This window comes from Zootoca vivipara, chromosome 7, assembly GCF_963506605.1.
Source record: "Zootoca vivipara chromosome 7, rZooViv1.1, whole genome shotgun sequence".
Classification (NCBI taxonomy): Eukaryota; Metazoa; Chordata; class Lepidosauria; order Squamata; family Lacertidae; genus Zootoca; species Zootoca vivipara.
This window is the reverse complement of record NC_083282.1, coordinates 54,567,797-54,580,381: the sequence shown is the minus strand read 5'-3', so window position 1 is coordinate 54,580,381 and position 12,585 is coordinate 54,567,797. Positions and strand designations below refer to the sequence as shown.

The following is a 12,585-nucleotide window of genomic DNA, read 5'->3' as shown; positions in this document are numbered from 1 at the left end:
CTCCTCTTAGGCTGTGGTGCTCATGACCCTGTGAGTTTGGTTCTTGAAGGTGGGCAGTTGACTAGTGACTGAATGAAGAGGTATGAACGAGTTACACAGACCATATACTTGTCAAATGTTACATGTAAATAACTGGATGTGTGTACAGCTCAACTGTTGAATGCACAGATATACAGATTGTACACTTGTTGAATGCAACATATGAACACCTCTTTTGTAAAACTTTATTCCCTTATTCTCCAAGACCATGATATCCTAGCGTTCCTTTCACCACTTGTGGTTATTTTAATTTTGACAACTTTCCTTTGTTGTGAAGTCTCTAAGGGACGGGGACATGAACCTAGAAGTATCCACTTCTAATCTCACTGCAGCTCAACAGGTTTGGGTTTAGGCAAGCCATTTTTCTATTACCCTCAGCCTGACACCTATGCAATATGAGAATGATATCGCGGACCTACTACCTTTCAGGGCCATTGTAACCACTGCTGACATGTATGAAATGCATTGAATAGTTATTGCTGATGATGCTGCTCACGATACTGATGATGGGGGACATGAGGCTGGGGACGTTATTGACCTTAAATGCAATGCAGCCCTCCTGAGGTTGCTGGACTACAGCTCACATCATCCCTGACCATGAGTCATGCTGGTTGGGGCTGATGGGAATCGGAGTCCAGTAACACCTGAAAGGCCACAGGTTTCCTGTCTGTCCCTAAGTATTGCAACAGGAAGTAATGAGCAGCACGTTCAGGGATACCATCACCCACCTCCCATTTCCCTTTGGAAGATGTTCTTACATAGAAGTCTTCTGTGATACTGGAAGACTGATCTGCAGTGGTCTTTAGACACAAGACTGAGCTCTTGTTGGAGTTTCTGGTTTTTGTTTTTTTAAAAACGCAGTTCTGTGTAGTCCCCACCGAGCTGCCTAGGAGAGATATTCACGCCCTCTGACTAATAGCACTGAGGAGTTGTTGCAGAGGGAGGACTGGCCAAAAGGGAAGAGCATGGCAGCTAAAGTACATTATTTACAGATGCTTGACTGTGGTCCCTCAAGCTTGCTTGCAGGGACTTTGAGGCTGTTTCTGAGCCTCGGCATCTGAGAGGGAAGCACGTCTTGTTGACAGACATATTTACTAGGAAGGCTGTGCGTACAAGCTGGAAAAATGCTGCAGGAGCCCTTGCTGTTCTCATTGATTAAACCCACAATGGTAGTTGGATGGTTGATCAGCCAAAAGGCTGCGGGTGGGAGTCTCATGGTGGGCATCTGGGAGGAGGAACCCTTTGCTTAATTTTGAAATGTTGAAAACTATTTTGCTCCTCTTTCATACATTTTTTTTCCAAACAAGAATTTAATATTTATTTGCTTGTTTATTTCCAAAATGGTTGATTGTGCACAGGGCATTGTCGGGTGGCGGAGGAGAGGTGCTTTGCTAGTGGACATCATTTGCTTCCCTTTTAAAGGGAAGGGACTAACTCAAGTACTCATGCTGTACACTCTTGGGAAACACTGACCTTGGAAAATGCTTTAGATTATTAAATAACTTAGTTTCACTCACCCCCACAAAAAACATTGCACGGGACAAGGAATGGTGTTTGTAAACGTGCCTTGTTCATACATTTATCTATTACATACCGTGTTTCTCATATTATAAGACATGTCTTATATTTATTTTTTCCTCAAAAACACACACTATGGCTTATTTTCAAGGGATGTCTTATTTTTTTCCTCCTCCTCCTGCCGTGGCCAGCATTGCTGCTGCGCCTATCACTATGTCTTATTTTCGGGGTATGGCTTATATTCCTTGAATGCTTAAAAATCCTGCTATGGCTTATTTTATGGGTATGTCTTAAAATATGAGAAACAGGGTATGTATATTTCCCCTTCTCCCAATGAGTTTGGGGTGGCATTCTTGATGAACCTCAGAGATTATGGCTCCCCCCCCCCATATGAGGATGATGACTGGACCCAGATGTCCCTGACCCAAGTGCTGCAGTCTAACCTAGCCTTTCCCAACCTGGTCTCCAGATGCTTTGAACTGCAACTCCCACCCCTCCCAGTTAGCACAGACGTTATAGTCTGAAATATGTGGAGGGCATCAGGTTGTGGATGGCTGCTCTAACCAATACACCACAGGGGCTCAGTTTCATGCCTATTATCCAGTGAGTGGCTGAATTTTTCCAATATGCTGGAGTGGCACATCCTCTTTTGCTGATTGAGGCTCATGTCACAACCTAAAGCTACTTGGTCTGCCTCTGCTCCTCAGAGTTGCCAGAGGTCTGAATTCCTGCATGATTCAACTAACAAGGGAGGTATAGCAGCTGCTGATAATTTGAAATGCACGTGCCTCTTCAGCCAGCCCCACTTTGGAAGGAAAGCCCCTTAGTCACAGAAACCATCCTTCTGTCCTGATGGTGGGTGATGCCTCCTCGCACCAGAGCAACAGCAGCAGCTCTCTGGCCTGCTGCACTAGATCTGGGGGGAGCAGGTGGGGAGACCAGAGGTGATGTAAACATGCCATCAATGCAAAGGACATTGCAGGAAAGAGGAGAAGTCGTTCCCAACTTCTGGCATCACATCCTAAGGGCCGTGGCACTGTTCTAGGAGTAGCTGCAACACTCCACATTGCTGGAAGGGTGTCACACATTGGTTATTGTGAGTTAGTTTTGAGGGACGATCAAAGAAGAGCTGAAAGCTCTGTCTATCTTGCCTGGACCACCAAGTTGCTTTTTGATGTAACAGCCCAAGACTGAGTCGATATATGTACATGTGTAGACTCATACATTCAGTTTCCCTTTTGAATGAGGGATACGGATCCCAAGTCTCTAAACAATGTGATCTAATACACAACATCATGTTTCCTTTTTTTTATTAAAAAAAAGCATAAATAAATCAGGGACATTGAAAATCAATGAGGGAGAGTTTAGAAACACTAGCTTCAAATTGGGGTGCTTGAGAGGTCTTCCTACCTATGCAAAACAAATCTTAGTAGACCCAATAAGATTCATGATGTGAACAAAAACCGACCAATCCATATGTTACATTCCTAAATCATTTTGTTTATAGGCAGCCCTTTAGAGGGCTCTTCCATTATACTGCATGCCTGCTACTTACTGCTTGTTGAAATAGCACCATAAAGCTCTAGTTCAGATGTCCCAAGGGTGTGCTATGGTATCTATGCCCTCTTAATGAGAATAAATGGGACTGAAATGGGACAGGGATGTTTTAAGAACTGGAAACTATTGATATGTGGGGTTGTTTTTTTACAAACATTCCTGCCTGCCCCATAGAGGGGGGAGAGAAAAGAAGAATGTTTAGCTAGAGGTGCTGTGGCTCCATTAGAAACAGATGAGCTTTGAAGTATGCTTGTCTGGGCCTCTTGCCTTCCTCTGGCTCAGATGTGTGCACAGGGACCCTCTTTTCTCTCTATAGTGTCACCTTGAGAAGAAGCCTGAGCTTGCCCTCTGGAAAGCTTTATTGGCACCAGTGGTGTTGGATGGGCTGTCAAATCCCAGATTACTAACAAAGCAAGGATCTGTTTTAGGGCACAAGTATCTTCATTTGGGTGCTACCGCACTGAGGTTTGATAAAAAGGTGTTGTCCGACCACTCCAGTGAAGTAGGGATTTGGGTCACGCTTACACACTCCCCTCAGCCTGGAGATACTTCTAAGAACTCAAAGTGCACCCATGCTGCAGAGGACTAGTGATAGTATAATTAATGATCTGTTGAGCACTTTAGGGTAGGGAACCTTATAGTTGGGTCATAGGCATCCTTATGGCATTTTCATGGGGCTGATTACCAAGTAAGTATGGCTTTCAGTCTTAGATGCTGATTCTTGTAGCATCCCCCAGATCCAGACATGTGTTGGGTAGTAAGGTAGCAGAGAATAGTCTCTGGTTGCTTCTGTGTTTTGTTCCTTTGTTTATTATTGAGGGGGATTAGATAACCAACCCACAATAAAGTTTGTCGTAGGATGGATAGACTTAGATTGTTCCAAATAGATAGACCTAAATAGTATTGTTCATTTCCTTCATCCCACATTCATGCTGCAATATTATTTATGGCATGCCCTGCTGCCGCAACCCTTGCATATCTGCATTTCCCCTTGCCTAGCAGGATACTGGCTCAGACCTGTCCCATGGGCTGAGATGGAGAGGAATCGGCTCCCCCAATTTTCTTTTAGATTATTTTAAGCTCAGACAGGGCCAATGTGACCTTTCAGCCTTAGACTCATAAGGCATCTGGCATGTGCCCAGCTACATAGGACGCTGTAGTATACTGAGTCAGACCATCTGCCCATCATCTATCTCGGTATTGTCTACACTGACCGGCAGCATCTCTCCAAGATTTTCTGGCAGGGAACATTCCCAGCCCTACCACAGATGCTGGAGATTGAACCCGGGACCTTCTGCATGCAAAGCAGATGCTCTGCTGCTAAGCTATGGCCCTTTCAGTTCTGCTTCAGCTTCCCTTCCACGGCAGTCAACTCTGCTCCTGCTACGCTTCGCCTGCTTGATACTTCTCCCCATTGGATTGCTTGTTGGGTGTGGCTGACCTGTTCTCTGTCTTCCCTCTTTTTCCGCGTGAGGATGCCCCCGGACAGGAGATCTCTTCTGATAACCCGTCTGCAGTGCCATCACCCAGGCACCAAATAGGTAGTATTTTCCTTCCTTTTCCAAACGCATGCATGCCAGAAAAGAAAGATGAAGCTTGGATGAGTGCAAATTGTCCCGCATGCTTTATTCACCTCCAATCATTTCCCAGATAAAACTTCAGTGAGGAAATCCTAGATTTCTTCATTAGGCTCATCAAACACCTAGAAATTCCTAAACAATGGAGACTGGTGAAAGTACAGAGGTATGTAACCTAATGACAATGCACAATATCTGAATATGTTTGCCTTGTGTTATATGTCTTCATAATAACCAAGCTTTTGGACCTAATCCTTGGCTCTTGGTGTAGAGCAGGCATCCCCAAACTGCGGCCCTCCAGATGTTTTGGTCTACAACTCCCATGATCCCAAGCTAAGAGGACCAGTGGTCAGGGATGATGGGAATTGTAGTCCAAAACATCTGGAGGGCCGAAGTTTGGGGATGCCTGGTGTAGAGCATATGTACTGAAGATATTGATCTGGCTCAGCAAAATGTCAGTCAAGAAGGCAGATTTGCAAGAGCTCTCAGATCTGTTTGCAAGAACCCTCAGATCTCGCTAGGTTGATGAGTGGCCGCTGATCATTAACCAAAGTTGATGGACAAAACTAAATAAATGAATAAATTGTGCTGTACGTTTCTTCTGCAAAACATTCAACTAAAATAAAATAATAATAAAAATCACAAAGAGGGGAGTTTTCTTACATAATGAAAACCAAACAAATGTGAAAGACACAAAACCAGAAAACTGCAAGCAAGACTGTTTTATACTACAATACAACATAAGGTGTTCATGATAAAAGAAAAAGATCTGGAAAGATTTCAGTGTCAATTGAATGGATATGTTGCAAATGATAGAAGCATCAAAAATAAGCTGTTCCAATTTGGGTTAAGAGTTTGGATTGGAAATATTTTTATCTGGGCCTGGAGCCATATTAAGGTCCAGCCTAGGATGGTATTCTTTGAAGATGTTGGGTGCCAATTTTTCGATGCTGTACAAGACATGTCTTTGGTTTTTTTTACAAGTCTTCAGCTCCTATATACACCTCAGAGACTAAGAATCAAAGCAGCATGATGTATAAAAGCCATTTCCTAGGCTTTGCTGCACTCCAGCAAGATGGAAAAATGGCCTCTGCTAATAAAGAGGGATCAACCCTAAGTGGCTCTCAGTGATTTCTGTGGAGCAAAGATCGACTGGATATAACATCGAACTGGAGAAGATGTTCGGTGACATAACAGAGAAGTGGGGAATCTTTTCCTTCACATCAGACACTGGGGTAGTTTGTGGTGTGGGGGTCAGATTTAGTACTCACCCCAGTGGTGTCCTTGACTTCACTCTTGAAAGTCCTGAAATTAGAGGCATTATTGTGGTGAAAGCATAATATTTATTTTTTAAAAAAATATTTTTTATTCATTTTCCATTAATAACAATAAAGAAAAAACATCATAACCAAATTTTACTCATTTACAACCAATAAAGAAAAAAAAGAAAAGAAAAATATAAAAAGACCAAAAACTATATAAAAAAGAAAAACATACACAAAAAGACAAATCTCTTAATTCTAACCATTATCATAGAAAGCATAATATTATGGGGATCACACAAAGGAATGCAGCATGTTTCCATGTACAAGTGGCACATATATCCTTGGAATGGTGCCCTGATAATTCCTGCCTCTTGAAGGACTTCCTGGAGTCAAATAAATATGGCCAGTCTGCAGTCGAACTATTGGCCTATCTAGTCCAGCATCCTGTTTTCACAGTGGCCAACCCGATGCCTGTTGGAAATCTGCAGGGAAGACATGAGCGCTGCCCTCCTGAGGTTACCAGCAACTGGTATTCAGAAGGGTTATTGCCTCCAGAACCGCCGCCTCCATGAATTTTTCTAACCCTCTTTTCAAGTTGTCCAAGTTGGTGGCTATCACTGCCTCCTGTGAGAGCAAGTCCGATAGCTTTAAGATAAGCATTTGGAAAGGATTACAAAAGTATTTTCTTTTCCTGTGTTTCATCAGGAAGGCACAGAGGTGGCCGGATCAGTGGATCCATAGGGAATCTCACTCTTGTTTTGACTCAACTTAGGGAGCTGTAGTTGACCCTGACTCCCCATATTGTTCAGTCAATCTCCAGCCCCAGTGACTTTTTATAGGGGACGGGACACAATGCCCCCCCATTTTTGCAATGGGTGAGGCAGCTATATCATTAAAAGGTAAAGGGATACACACCTCCCCTTGTTTCTGGCCAGAGTTAAAACTATTCCATTAGTTTAACAAGTCCTCCAGATAATATTAGGCAACATAGCTTTTATTCAGTGATGATGCATTTATTTTAATTTATTTGTAAAACTTCTATCCCACATGTCACCATCAAGTAATCTCAGGGTGGGCTTACAACAATAAATGCATTAAAACCATCAGAAAACATTAAAGCAGCTATATTACAGCAATTCAAAGTTTCGACAGCATTCCTCACCACCACTTAGAAAAAGGCAGTTCTAGTTTACTACATCTCCAGAAACCTGATGGGAAAAAAAGAACATTTTCAATTCCTTGCATGCATGTACAGGTGTACACTGATCTGGGGTGATGGGTTCTATGTTGAAGTAGATTTTTGCATGCTATTCCTCTGCTGCATGTGGACCCATGCATGTAAGCAAGTGTGTTGGTGTTGGGAACTGGTTGGTAGGCAGGTGGGAGGGGACTTCTCCAACAGCGGGGGGGGGGGGGGGGAGGTTTGCATGTTGCTGGGTGGGTTTAGTGAAGGTGTCTCTGGATAGGAATTTTGACCTTTGGTGTCACTCCTGTGATTAAGCTGCTCAGAAACTGGGATTTATCAATATATTAAAAGGCAAATTTTCCCCAAAGGTTGTTTTTTAATCTGAAAAAAGTTCTCAAAGAAGGGAGGAGAAAAAACTTTGCATTCCCCCTCCCCAAAAAACATTTAAGAACATAAGAAGAACTTGTCAGGCCAATGGCCCAATCAACTCCAGCATCCTGTTCTCACAGTGACCAATCAGATGTCTGGGGGGGGAACCCTCCCCATCAGGATTCGAACACAAAAACACTCTCCCTCCTGTGGTTTCCAGCAACTGGTATTCAGAAGCATTGCTGCCTCCAACAATAGCCATTGATAGCCCTCTCCTCCACGAATTTGCCTAATCCTCTTTTAAAGCCATCCAGCACCACCAAGGACAAATGCATATAAAGCTATAGCCATTAAGCTGTTTGGCCTAAAAACATGCCTTTTCACTTCAATTTTCCCCAGCTAAAAACTAGAAAATAAAAGTTGGTTGAAAAGTTGGTTTATAGTGGGCAATCCAGTATATGCTGGAAATTATGCCAGATGAAAGAAGGCACAATTTCTCCTATAATCCTTGGTGACCTCAAGCTAATGCTGCAGAGACTAATTGGTGACTTCTCTTCTCTTCTCTCCCCCTCCCCTTTCTCCATTTCTACCTGCTCCACAGGTGACTGTGTGCTGGATGGAAGAGACACCAGGGAATAACAAGAAGTCCCTCTCTCCCCAGGCTGAGCACGCCGGCATCCGGACTTACTTCTTCAGTGCAGAGAACAACGAGGAGCAGGAATCCTGGATTCAAGCCATGGGCGAGGCTGCCCGGGTGCAAATCCCACCTGCTCAGAGGTCAGCTGTTGGGGGGGGGGAAATCTATGTAGAATGTGGTCCAAAACTATAGGGGTAACCAAATGGCGCTCTTTAGATGTTGTTGGACTATAATACAGTACTCAATGTCCTGGACCATTGGTCATGGTGGCTGAGGCTGATGGGAGTTGTAGTCCAATAACATCTGAGAGATCTCAGTTGGCATTAGCTATGTCTTTGGAAAACCAGTAAAGTAAGAGCACCCAAAAAATTATGATTTTCCCCCCTTAAAGCATCGAAGTAGTCACCATGGCAAAAATCAGAACTAGGCTAGACTTCCTTACAGTGTCCACTGTATAATCTCCCATTTTTACGTTATCTTTTTATTATCCTCACCTAAACCAGGAGGGCGCCCTACTAACTTTTGATCAAAATAATGCAAGCAAAGCAGATCCTATCATCTGTTGCAATAAATTATGCTTTACTTTTTTATTACTTTGTAATTTTATTTTATGCGTTAGTATTGTTTTCATTTTGAACTGGGGAGGCACCATAATCTTTTAGTGCTTGGGACAATTAACGGTCTTAGTCTAGCCCCGGGGTGTTCCATTGTGTTCAAGTCACATAGTTTCTCTGCCTCTCCATTAAGATATTTCCTCTGGTCCTTTAAATTTGTGAGACCAAGTCATTGTTACAAATAAGGTTCACAGATCCTGCAGAAAAGTATGGAAACTCCCTAAAATAGATAACATTTAAAAGACATTGAAGCTCTTTGAATGGGATGACAGGAAACATAGCTTTGGAGGTCTTTAAGCAACTTGAAAAATAAAGCTTTTTGGGAGAGTACAATGTCTGGTTTTCCCCCCCAGGGGCCATATCAGAGCTGCAAAGTTAGCAGCAATGTGCTTTCAGGAAGCTAACTAGAATCATTCATAGGTTAGCCGTTAGAGCGCATTTTCTATGTTGCTCTGAATGAGAGCCATGACTGTTTTTTGGCCATTTCTACTTTCCCATGCTTACCAGGCACGAGAAGACTGATTCTGAGAACATCCCTCCAAGCAGGAACCACCAGCATCACCACCACCGCAGTGTCCCAACCAGAGAGGCTGCCAAAGCTGAGCCAGAAGCCAAGACCAGAGGCGAAGGAGATGGGCGTGGCTCTGAGAAGATTGACAGGAAAACAGAGCGAGCCGAGAGCAAGAAGGAGCCTCTGGTGAAAGCCAACGGCATTGACAGCCAAGAAATGCCCTCTGAACCTGGAAGCCCTTATCCTGACGCTTCCCGTCTGGCTGCTGGAGTGGAGAGGCCCACCCAGCCAAATGGCTGGCAGTACTCATCTCCTAGCCGGCCAGGCAGCATGGCCTTCCCGCAGCACGATGGTGAGAGTGCTATGCCTCGCCGGAGTTTTGCTCCGCGCACCAATCCTGAGAAGATTGCCCAGAGGAAGAGCTCCATGACGCAGCTGCAGCAGTGGGTGAACTTGCGCCGTGGGGCTCCACCTCCTGAGGATCTCCATAGGTGAGGTGATTCAAGCTAGGCGTGGATATAGCTTCTCTGCGAATTAAATAAGGGAGGAATCCCACTAAACACAAGACATCACATCTGCATTATGCACTTACAGTGGTGCCTCGACTTACAAATTTAATCCGTTCCAAAGGCACCTTTGTAGGTCGAAAAATTCGTAAGCCGAAAAGCGCCATTGGAAACGCGATTTCCCATAGGAATGCATTGGAAACAGAAAAATTCGTAAGTCGAAGCAACCCCATCTTAAAATTCGTAAGTCGAAAAAACCCTATCTAAAACTGCCGCGGTTTCCGTTCAGATGTCGAGAAATTCGTAAGCGTGCAGCCATTTGCCCCATTTGTAAGTCGAAAAATTCGGTTGTCGAGTTGTTCATAAGTAGAGGTACCACTGTATAGGAGTCTTGAGAGGTATGGCTTCCCACCCTCCCCCAAGGGTCCTGGAACTGTAGCTTGTTAAGGACTACATTTCCCAGGATACTTTAGGGGAACCCATGACTCTGAGGGCTCATCCACACTTACCTTTTGCCCCTTGTTTTCTAGGTGCAGGTCTGCGTTTGAAAGCTCCATGTCCAAACTCACATATTTTTTTGCCACTTCGCTTTCCCTATGAAATCCCATTCTTTAACACTGAATCAGAACAAATAGCAATTTCAGTTTTCCGCAGGCTGCCATTTGGTCTGATTTGGCAGCAAAGTGTTGTGGGCTTTTGTGGGGAAAGAGGTGGTTTAAATGTATGGTGTGGGTGTAATCTGAGAGAAGGTGAGAAAGTGATGTGTACACTTCAAGTTTAAATCAATATACCGTATATTCCGGCATATAAGACGAATGGGCATATAAGACAACCCCCAACTTTTCCAGTTAAAATATAGAGTTTGGGATATACTCGCTGCATAAGAAATACAACCCAGCGTATAAGACAACCCCCGACTTTTGAGAAGATTTTCCTGGGTTAAAAAGTAGTCTTATACACAATAATATACTAGTTACAGTGGTACCTCTAGTTACGAGCTTAATTTGTTCCGGACGTCCATTCTTAATCTGAAACTGTTCTTAACTAGAGGCGTGCTTTTGCTAATGGGGCCTCTTGCTGCCACTGCACCGCTGGCACACGATTTCCATTCTCATCCTGGGGCGAAGTTCTCAACTTCCAGGTTAGCGGAGTTTATAACCTGAAGCGTTTGTAACTCAGGGTACCACTGTATTCTCCCCTCTTCTCCCAACCAGTGAGTCTCAGGAGGACTGTAAGTGCTGAGGACATTCTGTTTTTAACTGTCCCAAACCATGTGGCAATACCACATGAGAGTTGTAATATTTGTGAAACGGATTGGCCCAGTTGTGTGGAGGAGACTGTTAATCACAGCGCTACAAATCTGCTATGATAGCATGGGTGGCTCACAAGATATCTGAAGAAGTGTGCATGTGCACGAAAGCTCATACCAGTAACAAACTTAGTTTGCCTCTCTAAGGTGCTACTGGAAGGAATTTTTAAATTTTGTTTTGACAAGATACAAAGTTACAGAGCCCTCTTGTTTAACTGCTTCCATTGGGAAGTGTTTCTTATGACCTCCACATGGAGGCTGCAACATTTGAATCTCCCCTGACAAAGAACCAGGTTTTAACACAGAGATAGACAGGTGGGTAAGGTAGGGCAGATGATGCTAAAATTCCTTTGCAAACTCAGGGTGTGCATTCATCGCCCTCATTCTTTCCTTCTGGCCGTCTAGCCCCACCAGGTTCTACCCGATGTCCCGAAGAGTCCCTGACTACTACCCCCCCTACTCACCTCAGTACTCTGAAGATTACCAATACTACCCTCCTGGGGTGCGTCCCGACAGCATCTGCTCTATGCCTGCCTTTGAGCGTGTGAGCCCTCAGTGGACTGTGGACGACAAGCGCCACTCCTTCCGCAACAGCGGCTCCTACCAGCTGCGGGACTGGAAAGAGCAGCCAGGCTACGGCAGGCAGGACGTTCCCATCTGGATGTCAGGCCCGACCCGGCCGCCAGTGTACTATGACGAAATGGATGCCGCCTCAGGCTCCTTGCGCAGGATGTCCCTCCAGCCTCGCTCCCGGTCAGTCCCCCGCTCGCCGAGCCAAGGCTCCTACACCCGAGCCAGAGTGTACTCCCCTGTCAGGTCACCAAGCACCCGCTTTGAAAGAGTGCCTCCCCGGAGTGAGGAGATTTATGCGGAGCCGACGACATACATGATGAGGCGATCGGTCAGTTCACCAAAGGTAACCTTCCCTTGCAGTCTCCACTCCTACCCTCGGGGCTTCCTGCCACTCTTTGGGGGAGTACTGAAGCTGTGCACTGAGGGAACCTTAGCACAGTCTTAGTGACCTAATCGTTACCTCTGTTTGTATATGCTGTGTACTGAGACTGAGGAGTATTAGGAAGGGTGAGGGGAAATTACCATGGCCGGAGTGGGAAGGCACACTAGCTTTGGTGAAGGTGAGGAGAGGCAGTCATGAGCAACAGAGGTTTTTTCTGTTGAGGGCCGCATTTCCTGAATTGATTACTTGTTGTGGCTCACGTGCCAGTGTTGGGCAGAGCCAGAACTGGTGGTGGCTGGAGCCAGAGACAAAACTATTCTGGATTAACTGATCTGGAATGGAGACCACCCTGCTTCCTCATGGTTCCTCAGTTTAGAATTCCCAGTTCAATGCATATCTAGTCAGAAGCAAGCCCCACTGAGGGTGATGGGGTTACTTTCAAATAAACAGAGAACTTTTTTTTAGTACCAAAGACCAATGCAGCCACTGCTCCGGAAAGGAAGCCAGAGTAATTCTTACCGATATGTTATTTGACAGTTTAG

The 12,585-nt window shown here is 44.7% G+C and overlaps 1 protein-coding gene across 20 annotated transcripts in view; it reads left to right on the top strand.

Moving 5' to 3' along the window:
• PLEKHA6 (pleckstrin homology domain containing A6) overlaps nt 1–12,585 on the top strand; it is a 191,605-nt gene that overhangs the window by 133,415 nt on the left and 45,605 nt on the right. For 16 of the 20 annotated variants that reach the window (XM_060277080.1, XM_060277076.1, XM_060277075.1 and 13 more), the window contains 3 exons: nt 8,113–8,288; nt 9,270–9,764; nt 11,494–12,004. In XM_060277080.1, coding sequence (XP_060133063.1) covers nt 8,113–8,288; nt 9,270–9,764; nt 11,494–12,004 — 1,182 coding nt within the window. Of the gene's footprint in view, nt 1–84; nt 4,656–8,112; nt 8,289–9,269; nt 9,765–11,493; nt 12,005–12,585 lie in introns of those variants that run through there. The other 4 variants (XM_060277077.1, XM_035122771.2, XM_060277088.1 and 1 more) reach the window with 3 other exon arrangements.